Source organism: Coregonus clupeaformis, chromosome 40 (genome assembly GCF_020615455.1).
Source record: "Coregonus clupeaformis isolate EN_2021a chromosome 40, ASM2061545v1, whole genome shotgun sequence".
In the NCBI taxonomy this organism is placed as follows: Eukaryota; Metazoa; Chordata; class Actinopteri; order Salmoniformes; family Salmonidae; genus Coregonus; species Coregonus clupeaformis.
The window spans coordinates 24,731,263-24,744,132 of NC_059231.1; the positions used below are offsets into that span (position 1 = coordinate 24,731,263).

At 44.4% G+C, this 12,870-nt stretch overlaps 1 protein-coding gene and 1 non-coding gene across 3 annotated transcripts in view; one reads left to right on the top strand and one right to left on the bottom strand.

Annotated features, from left to right (window-relative positions):
* LOC121571628 (unconventional myosin-XVI-like) overlaps positions 1–12,870 on the top strand; it is a 167,647-nt gene that overhangs the window by 126,009 nt on the left and 28,768 nt on the right. For both annotated transcript variants that reach the window (XM_041883205.2, XM_041883206.2), the window contains exons 28-30: positions 7,353–7,455; positions 9,552–9,648; positions 9,734–9,995. In XM_041883205.2, coding sequence (XP_041739139.1) covers positions 7,353–7,455; positions 9,552–9,648; positions 9,734–9,995 — 462 coding nt within the window. The remainder of the gene's footprint in view (positions 1–7,352; positions 7,456–9,551; positions 9,649–9,733; positions 9,996–12,870) is intronic.
* On the bottom strand, positions 10,937–11,012 carry trnac-gca. Its single transcript has one exon. It is a non-coding gene; the product is annotated as a tRNA-Cys (tRNA).

Genomic DNA, 12,870 nt, shown 5'->3' on the forward strand with positions numbered 1-12,870 from the left:
GGTTACGGGAGTCACTGGTCACCAGGGGGAAGGAGGATGTAGAGGCACGGCGAGAGGTACTGGGGTGTGTTGCCAGTCCGGTCCGGCCCGTTCCTGATCCCCGCGTAGGGCCAGTGGTGTGTGTCCCCAGTATGGTCCGGCCCGTCCCTGCTCCCCGCACCAAGCCAATGGTGCGCGTCGTCAGCCCGGTCCGGCCTGTTCCTGCTCCCCGCACCAAACCAGTGGTGCACTTCATCAGCCCGGTTCGGCCCGTCCCTGCTCCCCGCACCAAGCCAATGGTGCGTGTCGTCAGCCCGGTCCGGCCCGTCCCTGCTCCCCGCACCAAGCCTGTTGTGCGCGTCGTCAGTCCGGCACAGCCCGTGCCTGTTCCACCTGTGCCTGGTCCGGCACCGGTCAGCTGCTCCACTCCGGAGCTAGAGCAATCCGCTCCACCAGTGTTCAGTCCAGCTCCGGCCATCAGGGCCAGACCGGACCAGGGGCGCTTTGGGGGGTTAGAGAGGGAGTGGGGGTCATGCCTGGAGCCGGAACCGCCTCCGAGGAGGAATGCCCACCCGGCCCTCCCCTGTTCGGTTTATGTTTGGCGCGGTCGCAGTCCGCGCCTTTGCGGGGGTACTGTCACGCCCTGGCTCTGGGACTCTGTTATGTTGAGCCAGGGTGTGTTGTTTCTTTGTGTTTTGTGTGCTAGGGTGATATTCTAGTTCATTTGTTTCTATGTTGGCCGGTGTGGTTCTCAATCAGAGGCAACGTGAATCAGCTGTTGCTTGTTGTCTCTGATTGGGAACCATACTTAGGCAGCCTGTTTTCCACAGTGTGTTGTGGGATTGTCACGATCGTCTAATGAGGGAGACCAAGGCGCAGCGTTGCGAGTGAACATATTCTATTTATTTAAATGATCACACGAACCAAAACAAATAAACAACGAATGCGTGACGTCTATGGTACAACACGAACACACACGAACAAAATCCCACAACCCGAAAGAAAAACAGACAGATTAAATATGGCTCCCAATCAGAGACAACCAGCCGACAGCTGACACTCGTTGCCTCTGATTGGGAGTCACACCGGCAAACATAGAAAATAGACAACCTAGAACACCCACCAAAGAAACGGAAAACATAGAATGAACACACCCTGGCTCAACATAATGAGTCCCCGAGCCAGGGTGTGACAGGGATCTTGTCTGTTTGGTTTGTGTAACCGTAGGACTTCACGTTTCGTATCGTTTGTTGTTTTGTTCGTGTGATCATTCAAATTAAAAGTATGTTCGCATTCCACGCTGCGCCTTGGTCCTCTGTGTATGACGATCGTGACACTTACCACCTGAATACTGTTGTGAATGGAGTTTGGCCGTTTTAAATGGTGTACATTGTGAAATAAAATAAGCATGTTTTTTTCAAATATCTTGTTGATTGATGACCAATCAAGGGCATTGTGCATGACTACAACAGAAGAACCATATGCTTGGGTTCTTTGCTTAAGAATGTTTCCCAGTAAATATTTAGCTATCCTTCTGATCATGCATGCAGATTAATTTTATTTTTTACATAGATGAGTTATTTGAGACGACTATGATAAGCAGTTGTCTAGCTGCACCCCTAGTAGTTTGGTTTCAGCCACTTCCTCAATTTGTACTCCCCCATACTTAATTGCATCCCATGCTGTGTTGGCCTTTTCCTGGTGGAACAGACCAACATAACCTTGGTTTTCTTGGTGTTTAAAACAAGTTTGTACCGGCAAACCCACTCCCTGTTATTTCCCAGATCTACCTGTAGAGCTTGCTGTACCTGTTGAAACAATTGTCTTGCTGTATAAATTGTAGTATAATCTGCAAATATAGTAGCTTGAGTTTCAGATAAGGCATAAGGAAGGTGGTTGGTATATATTAAGTAAAGAAGTGGCCCAAGGCAGCTGCCCTGTGGTATTCCACAGTTTAAAGCATGAGGGGAAGAAAACAACCCATTGATATAGGTGGACTGTTTCCTGTCAGTTAGATATGACTGTACCCAATTCAATGCTGCCTCCGTAAACCCATAATGCAATAATTTTGTCTAAATTATTTAATGGTCCATTAAATCAAATGCTGCACTAAAATCTAAAAATTGTACATCCACAAACCTGCCATTATCCATAGCATTGAGCCACTGGTCAGTCATGTCAACCAATGCAGTGGTAGTGGAATGTTTTTTGCGATAAGCATGCTGATTGGCTGTGATCAGATCATTATTTTCCATGTACTCAATATTTGTCTACTTACAATACCCTCCAATATCTTACTGAGTGAAGGGAGTAGACTAATTGGTCGACTGTTGGCAGGAGTAATGGGTTCTTTGCTGTCTTTCGGGATTGAACACAGTTTAGCATGCTTCCATACATTTGGAAAGGTCCCCTTTTCCAGTGACCAATTAAATATGTATTTCAGTGGAGCTGCAATCTGGGGAGCAGCATAGCAAAGTAAAAAATTATCCATAAGATCATAACCTGTAGATTTACCATTGGGTAATGCCTTCAATAGGTTTAATACCTCTTCTACTGACACCATTTGTAAACTAAAATAGTAATAATATGATCATCAATCCATTGAACAATAGCTTGTTTGGAAGAATGGGTGTTTACATTATCGCTCAGTAAATTTGTTTTCTTTGTAAATAAAATCAGCAAAATGATTGGCAATATCAGTTGGTTTTGTTATTGTTCTCCAGTCAACCTCCACACTAGATGGGCATGATGAGACAGTAAGCCCTTAACTGTATTCCATACCTTTTTTGAATAATTTTTTACAATCAATAAAAGCATTTTTTAAAATTAAATTATTTTCTTGCGATTTAATTTAACTGCATAATTGTGTCGTGTTCTATAATTAGATTTGGCAGCTAAGACTTTTGCCATATTTATTTCAGAAAATGCCTCACCCAGTTCATCATCAATCCATGGAGATGGACGAGCCCCAACTGTACTCTTTCTTACTGGGGCATGATGGTCCATTACCTCAGTGAGCAAATCAATAAAACATTCTGTAGCGTGATTTAAATCATCCTCTAGATAAATCAGCTCCCAGGGTACAGCAGTCAAATCATTTTGAAATAGCTCATGAAGAAATGTTTTAACATTTCTCTTGACCACAATCCTTGGGGGTTTCTTTGGAACCTTGGTGTTCATGGTTATGGTCACAATGTTATGGTCTGTCCAGCCCACTAGCATTGTCTGGATGTCGGGGTGGACTACAATGCAGACTTCAGAGATCTCTCTCATTCTTCCCCTCAGCTTCTCTCTCTCTCAATCAATTCAATTTAATCAATTTAAGGGCTTTATTGGCATGGGAAACGTATGTTAACATTGCCAAAGCAAGTGAAGTAGATAGTAAACAAAAGTGAAATAAACAATAAATATTAACAGTAAACATTACACTCAGAAGTTTCAAAAGAATAAAGACATTTCAAATGTCATATTATGTATATATACAGTGTTGTAACAATGTGCAAATAGTTAAAGTACAAATGGGAAAATAAATAAACATAAATATGGGTTGTATTTACAATAGTGTTTGTTCTTCACTGGTTGCCCTTTTCTTGTGGCAACAGGTCACAAATCTTGCAGCTGTGATGGCACACTATGGTTTTTCACCCAGTAGATAAGGGAGTTTATCAAAATTGGGTTTGTTTTCTAATTCTTTGTGGATCGCTGTAATCTGAGGGAAATATGTGTCTCTAATATGGTCATACATTTGGCAGGAGGTTAGGAAGTGCAGCTCAGTTTCCACCTCATTTTGTGGGCAGTGTGCACTCTCTCTCTCTCTCTCTCTCTCTCTCTCTCTCTCTCTCTCTGTCTCAGTTTTTCTCTATCAGTGTTTTTCTCTAATCTCTTTCTCTCTCACTCTCTCTCATCCTCTCCTCTCCTCTCACTCATTCTCAGTTTTTCTGTCTTTCCACTGCCTTTCTCCCTCTCCCTCTCTTCTTTGCGCCATCTCTCCCTCACCCTGGCCCTTCTTTAATCAAGATGACAAGCTTATAAATCAATCGTTGATCCTGAGGCCAACATGCCGTCACACACACACACACACACACACACACACACACACACACACACACACACACACACACACACAACACACAAACAAACGCACATACTTACACACATTCTTCTTCTGAGTCATGCAGGTCGCACCACTAAGTCGCGGTGTTCGCCAGGGGCCAATTGCATTAGACTAGACTGCTCAGCTGTAGTGATATATGACTAAATCTATTTTATTGTTGCTTTTATTTGTCATTTATGATAAAGTATGTGTTTTGTGGACAGATTTCTATTCCAGAACTGTGTAAGGTCAGGAAATATCACTTGAACTTTGCACTTTGCACTTGTAAACCCTCCCCGTTTCATGGATGTCTGTTGTTTTGCTTTCTGAGATGTTTTTTGCAAGCAAACACTTCCTCAGGTCAGGAGTTAGTTATTGGAATGTGGAAGTAAAATTAGTATTATTGGATTTACTTTAGTCAAGCTGTACCTATTCTTCTAAGGTTTCTGGTTGAAACCAAAATCAGAACATAGCGCTATTGTCCGTTTTGCGTAATCGGTGACCAATATCATTAAATTCCAACTGAACTCACTGTGGATGAAGAACTATTGCCTAGTAAGCAAAGCCTGTAAGCTACACTGATGTCATGTGAAGTGTCATGTGATTAATGTGATTATGGCTTTAGAGAGGAAGAGAGTGAGTTAGAGTCCAGAAATCACCATCCTGATTTTATTGGTTTTGTGACAGTCAGTATTTGGGGGCCGCTGATGGGCCCTTGGTCACATAGGGGCCCCCTCAGCCCCACTCGGCCCGATGTTTAAACTCTTATCAGAGGTGCTATTTCACTTTGTTGACTCCATTCAACACGGTCCCCCTGGGTCTTGTAAAACGTAGGACCATCAATAGTTTTCATATTCTTACAGGAGAGGTTGTGAGTTTACAGAGTGCTGTTGTGTTTTATGGGTCCTCGGGGACACCGTAGCGCTGTCTGTGGGCCTGGACATTAGCTTACAGAGAGAGGGTTAGGCAGAGTTCAGAGAGAACCCACTTCTCTAAATCAAACACACACTGAAATATACACACCAACACACACACACACACACACACACACACACATAAACACAGTAGAGATGTGTACACAGCAGGTTTGTCTTGACAGAACCTCTCCAGACTACTCTAAACCGCCCTATGCCACTCATACAACTCCCCCCACACACACACACACACCATTAACAACACAAGTGGTTTATATCTCTGACCATCTGCTCATTAGGTTTGCCTCATTTAACAGGGACGCTCTGTGACATCATTACACAGGGACAGTCTGTCTGTCAGACTGTCAGTCTGTCTGTGTGTCTGTCTGTGCACTCTGGATGTCTCAGTACTTCAGATCACACAGAGAAGTCAGACGAACAAAGAATTGTAATTGGATAAAGACTCCTGTTAACTTGTCATTAGACCTTAGGGCCTACACTAATATATAGCACCCACATGGAAAATGTGCTCTGGGTAGAAGTCAACCTTAACCACTGATCTAGGATCAGCTGAGCTTACCTTCACTACATCTTAACTTTAGGGGAGAAAGTGCAAAACTGACCTAAGAGCAGTGTACTACCTGACTCCAAACAATGCACATCAGCTGTTTATTGCTAGAATGATCACCACACATCTGTTGAGTATTGGTATGCACGCCCTTTTCTGTGGTGTTTTCCAATGACATAAGGCCCCACAAATTATTCAACCCACAAGTTATTTCCATAAAATGTCCATCATTATTCAAGCCAATGTTGATATATGTTATTCATGTTGTTAAAGTTGTCCAGACATCTCTTACCAGCGTTCACTCCACCCAAACACAAAGGATCAAAGACTGTCTCAAACCACACAATGAAGCTGACCCTCTGTCCCTCTCCTCTTCTACCAAAACCACCCCTCCCCCTCTTCCAACTGACCTCTTATATCAGCAGTAGCCCCTGGCAACACCAATAGGAACAGATGCTGTGGGGCTGGCCCGCCTTTTGACCCCCATTGACCTATGAACCCTCTTGTTTGTGAATGGACGGGTCATCCGATATGCGCCACCAGAACCATATAGAGTTTCTGGGCCTCACAAACTGCCTGAATTAGGGCTCGTTTTGAACCACAAATCTAGGATCAGATTTCCCCGGCTCCAATCCTAGCCTTACTATAAATGGGATTATGGAAATGACTGTCCTTACGGAAAAATCACATTATTTTACATGTGAAATTTAAACATGTAAAATTGAATTTCACAGGTGAAATCATGTGAAACCATGTGGTTTTGGAACACCTCATATGAGATAATTATTTCATTTGATGCCCTGCAAACAAAAATTAGTTGTTAGGATGTCCCTGGAACATCATACATATTTGACACACATGATTACATTGTTTATGTTTATTTATACAGTAATTATTATTCAACATTTCCTCACCTGGGATTTGAACTCAAAACCTCTTGGTTCACGGCATTCTGATCTTCCTGCTACTCTGATCAATAACTGATTTCACCTGTATTCCTATACTTTGGACTTCAAAGTAAATCTCAGCTTTGTTAAAAATACACTCAAGAAAAACTATTATATTTGTCATAGTGATTCAGGAGTAATATGAAAACAGAATAATACAAAAAAAACTAAAATTGCAGAAATAAGTAAATGAAATCAATGATGAGAGAATAGTCAGATTAACTGATAACTAAAATAGCAGTGCAGATGGCACTCTTTTGCTAAATGCAGAGATGTATTATAAGTAATGACTATGTACTTCTGAGAATGTTACAGACTTTGTGGTGCAGCAGAAAGATCAGCATACGCCTAAATATTGAGGTTGTGAGTTCAAATCCCAGGTGGGGTCATATTGAAAAGGCAGCACTAAGTAATCATGTTGATTAAAGATGTTTACACTATTTTGGCTGAACAGCGTACCACTTACCTTAAAACCCCCATACCATTTCAAATTTGACAAACTTTCACATCTAACTCTCATATGTAGAATTGCGTTTTCACGTGAAAAACATTCACATGTGAAAATCGGATTTGCATTAACACATGAATAACTTTCACATGTGAAAATCTAACTCTCAGTTTTATGTTGTCACATGTTATCACATTAACTTCACATAAGATCACATGTGATCACAACAAAATTAGTGTTTTTTCTGTTAGGGTGGCCGGAGACTTACAGCCTACTTCTCACAAACACAAAGGCCGTGTCACACTGAAATCCTTCCCCTCCAGATGTTATGGATGCATTGATCCGATGTAATAAGATGTGTACTTCCTGTGTGCTGATGGTTTCTCTATTGTGTGTGTCACAGGTACAGAGACCTAGTGGACACCACTCTAGCTGACAACAAGAAGCTGTCCTCGGAGGAGAAATGTCGCTTTGTTCTGCAGCAGTGCAAACTCCAAGGATGGCAGGTGCATACTGGTGTCACTGCTCCCCTATTCTCTGTCTCTGTCTCTCTCTCTGTCTCTCTCTCTCTCTCTCTCTCTCTCTCTCTCTCTCTCTCTCTCTCTCTCTCTCTCTCTCTCTCTCTCTTCACATTCTCTCTCTCCACACTCTCTGCTCAAAAACATAGTATGGGAAGATAAATAATTTGAGCCCAGAATGAAATACTTTGAAATCCCATGGACTCCTCATTAAATCCTATTACAGCTGCCCCGCAACCAACCCCACTAGCCTTCACACACAGACACAAACTAGAGTCCTGCATGGGTAAGTTTTTTGGAGCCGCACCCGGCCACATCAATTCCAAGCCCCACCCGATACCCGACATCAGGATAGATTTTTCTCCGCAACCCGTCACACCCGCATGGAACTGTTCTAAGAGCCAATCTATTACCAGCCATATGACAAACATCAATTTATTTAATTGTTATCATGATTCCTGAGTAGTAGGCTATGTTTCCCCTTCCCTGCATGAATTAATTTGTCTGCATGTCTATTCAACATTTGGATAAAAGTAAACCATGCCATGAATTAAGAACGATAGGCTATCTTTTTTATTTTCACAATGCAATGCGTCACATTGACAACTTAAATCGCTTTAAGAAAAATAGCCTTCCAATTAGCCTTCTTACCTAATGAAAGCATATAGGCGACATAACACAACAATATCTTTACATTCAATATTATTTAGATAATCATAAAGTTCAATTTAAATGAACAATTCCCAGAATTGAATATAGGCTGCAAAAATAGGCTACTTTTATTTAGTAGCATATAGGCCTACTCAAACTTTAACCAGCCGCACCGGTTTACACTTTATATGGCCTGCTATGGTCTAAATGAACGAAAGCCTGAATAACGTAGGCTAATAATTAACTGATAATTAACTAAATTACATATCATAAATAAATACCTGCTTGCACTTTTTGCAGGCTGTGTATCCATCTACTGTCTTGTTGTCCTTCCAAACCGGGGATTTTCCAAAAAATGGTATAGCCTATTCCCCCATCATAACCTCTCTTTTGATTTCTCTAGTTAGGCCTACATTAGCCATTTTGACGTGAGGTAGGCTAGCCAGGGAAAGTAAACTTGGCTATGTGTCGTTGCCTATTCTCACACGGGGGGAGGGAACATAAGCTCTCCACGTGGACAATTAGAATGTTTCAAGACACACAAATAATGGACAGTTTCCTGCTCCACACTCTCTCAACGCGTGTGTGGCTAGTAGCCTTGCCGCTCACAGAATGGAATTTGCAACACAACAAGCTCCTCGGTTTGTAAAAAGTGTAGGCCCTGTTATCTTGTTTTAAAACATTTCGAGCTGACCCGCGGTTTTAAAATAATGTTTTCATTCCACCCGCCATCTGATTTTTTTTGCGGGTGACCCACGGGGAACAGTGGGTATCCGAACGGATGCAGGACTCTAACACACACACACACCAATAAGCAGTCTGGAGCGGCCAATGGCATCTCCCCCCTCCATTCCCTGTGTGTGTGACCTCTTTGGGTCATGGTGGCTCCGGTTCACACACACGCAAACGCACACGTTCTCTCACAATGCCTCCCAGACACTTTCTCACTCGTACCCAGGCCAGACCCACACACAAACATTTCTGAGAAGTGGTGAGTATAGGAATGAATAGTCTGGGTGTGTTGGAGCATGTCGGCCCCTTGGCCTGTGCACCTGTCGGGACACATGGATAACTAAAACAAACGTAATTAATCCTGGAACTGACTGAACCCCAACCCTCCACCTCTCTCTCTATCTGTCTGTCTGTCTGTCTGTCTGTCTGTCTCTCTCTCTCTCTCTCTCTCTCTCTCTCTGTCTGTCTCTCTTTCGCTCACTCTCTCTCTCTCTCGCTGTGTCTGTCTGTCTCTCTCTCTCTCTCTCTCTCTCTCTCTCTCTCTCTCTCTCTCTCTCTCTCTCTCTCTCTTTCTGTCTGTCTGTCTCTCTGTCTTTCTCTCTCTCTCTCTCGCTCTCTCTCTCTCTCTCTTTCTCTCTCTCTCTCTCTCTCTCTCTCTCTCTCTCTCTCTCTCTCTCTCTCTCTCTCTCTCTCTGTCTCAGATGAGCAGTAGAAAGGTGTTTCTGAGGTACTGGCAGGCTGACCATCTCAACGACCGCTGCCACCAACTACACAGGAAGATCATCACCTGCCAGAAAGGTACAACACAACTTGTATCCCTGTGTGTGTGTGTGTACATGTGCGTATGTATTATTAACCCCTCTCTCCCCCTATCCTCTGTCAGTGATCCGTGGTTGGCTTGCCAAGCAGCGTGTGCGTCGTAGACTGTCATCCCAACAGACGGAGGACTGCAGTGTCCAGAGGTTCCTCCAGGGGGCAGAAGACCAGGGCCTGCACACCTACGACCACCTGGTCATCCAGAACGCCTCCAACATCTCCCGCAAAAGCGACCACCAGTGCTGCCATGGCAATGGGTCACACGGCAACAGCCCACCCCTTGGGGAGAGGCCCGAGCCAGTTGGGAAAGAGGGGGACACACCCAAGAGGTAGGAGACCAACCCTTTCGCCCCTTGTAGAGAAGTTGCTTGTGGTGGTTTTGTGTTTCTTCATTGGTTTGAAGCTAATTGTATAATAATATAATATGCCATTTAGCAGATGCTTTTATCCAAAGCGACTTCCAGTCATGTGCGCATACATTTTTACGTATGGGTGGTCCCGGGGATCGAACCCACTACCCTGGCGTTACAAGCGCCATGCTCTACCAATTGAGCTACAGAGGACCACTCTAATTGTATCATGTAATATAATGATTTAGACTATGTTCTGTAGCTGTTGCATCAATGTAAGTAATTCCAAACCTTCACAGACACTGTAAGGATTTCAAGGTCACAAGGTGTGTGCGTGTGTGCATGTGTGTGTTAAATGTGTGTCTATGTGCCTGTGTGTGTGTACAATGTGTGTGTCATGTGATGTGAGTAATGGTGTCATTGAGCCTGTGCTGGCTGGTGGCTTTAATTGCATATGATGATTGATAGTAGGATAATGAGATAAACCATCAGCATGTGGTAATGTTTCAACTCTGTCGCCGTGACGACATTCTGGCCTCCTTGCATTATACAGCTTTTAGTTGGCATGGCAACCATCGTTTAAAGCTTGGTGGCCATTTTCTCAAGTCTAGGCAGTAGGGAAGGAGAGAGGCTGTCATTTTAGAATATATTCCTGTATTCCTTCTGAACATGGTAATAAGACAGAGATAAGCCTCCAATTGGCCTGTCTGATTGTGTTTGAAAATACAATTTAACACTGAGGTGTACATCCTGCAGAAAGAGGAAGGAAACACAGACACAACTGGTAACCCCCCCTTTCAGGCATCATTTTCTCTCTCACTCATTCTGTCATCATCAGTATTACATTTACATTTTAGCAGACAGTCTTATCCAGAGCAACTTACAGTAGTGAGTTCATACATTTTCATACTTTTTTGTACTGGTCCCCCGTGGGAATCAAACCCACAACCCTGGCGCTTGCAGCGCCATGCTCTACCAACTGAGCTACATGGGACCCCTGTGGGAGTATCAGGGGTGAACAGGTGAGGGAGGGATGGTATGTGGAGAGGAGGAAGGGGGTTATGGGGAGAGAAGGTGTGGGGGAAGGGGGGTATGGTGGGGAGGGGAGGGGTGGGGGGTTCGCTGGGATCCCTGTGGGAGTGTCCCATGCCAGATTACTACGCTACTCCCACTTTTACACACAGACAGACAGACCCCCCCACCCCCACATGGTCCAGAGGGACCAACAGATGGCTTCCTCCAGATTATAGAAGGAAATATCAAACTCCAGAGTGAATATCATATCAAATCAAATCAAATCAAATTTTATTGGTCACATGCGCCGAATACAACAGGTGCAGACATTACAGTGAAATGCTTACTTACAGCCCTTAACCAACAGTGCATTTATTTTTAACAAAGAAAGTAAAAATAAAACAACAACAAAAAAAGTGTTGAGAAAAAAAGAGCAGAAGTAAAATAAAATAACAGTAGGGAGGCTATATATACAGGGGGGTACCGGTGCAGAGTCAATGTGCGGGGGCACCGGCTAGTTGAGGTAGTTGAAGTAATATGTACATGTGGGTAGAGTTAAAGTGACTATGCATAAATAATTAACAGAGTAGCAGCAGCGTAAAAAGGATGGGGTGGGGGGCAGTGCAAATAGTCTGGGTAGCCATGATTAGCTGTTCAGGAGTCTTATGGCTTGGGGGTAGAAGCTGTTGAGAAGTCTTTTGGACCTAGACTTGGCACTCCGGTACCGCTTGCCGTGCGGTAGCAGAGAGAACAGTCTATGACTAGGGTGGCTGGAGTCTTTGACAATTTTGAGGGCCTTCCTCTGACACCGCCTGGTATAGAGGTCCTGGATGGTAGGAAGCTTGGCCCCAGTGATGTACTGGGCCGTACGCACTACCCTCTGTAGTGCCTTGCGGTCGGAGGCCAAGCAGTTGCCATACCAGGCGGTGATGCAACCAGTCAGGATGCTCTCGATGGTGCAGCTGTAGAATTTTTTGAGAATCTGAGGACCCATGCCAAATCTTTTCTGTCTCCTGAGGGGGAATAGGCTTTGTCGTGCCCTCTTCACGACTGTCTTGGTGTGTTTGGACCATGATAGTTCGTTGGTGATGTGGAAACCAAGGAACTTGAAGCTCTCAACCTGTTCCACTACAGCCCCGTCGATGAGAATGGGGGCGTGCTCAGTCCTCTTTTTTTCCTGTAGTCCACGATCATCTCCTTTGTCTTGGTCACGTTGAGGGAGAGGTTGTTGTCCTGGCACCACACGGCCAGGTCTCTGACCTCCTCCCTATAGGCTGTCTCATCGTTGTCGGTGATCAGGCCTACCACTGTTGTGTCGTCGGCAAACTTAATGATGGTGTTGGAGTCGTGCCTGGCCATGCAGTCATGGGTGAACAGAGAGTACAGGAGGGGACTGAGCACGCACCCCTGAGGGGCCCCCGTGTTGAGGATCAGTGTGGCAGATGTGTTGTTACCTACCCTTACTACCTGGGGGCGGCCCGTCTGGAAGTCCAGGATCCAGTTGCAGAGGGGGGTGTTTAGTCCCAGGATCCTTAGCTTAGTGATGAGCTTAGAGGGCACTATGGTGTTGAATGCTGAGCTGTAGTCAATGAATAGCATTCTCACGTAGGTGTTCCTCTTGTCCAGGTGGGAAAGGTCAGTGTGGAGTGCAATAGAGATTGCATCATCTGTGGATCTGTTGGGGCGGTATGCAAATTGGAGTGGGTCTAGGGTTTCTGGGATAATGCTGTTGATGTGAGCCATGACCAGCCTTTCAAAGCACTTCATGGCTACAGACGTCAGTGCTACGGGTCGGTAGTCATTTAGGCAGGTTATCTTAGAGTCCTTGGCACGGGGACTA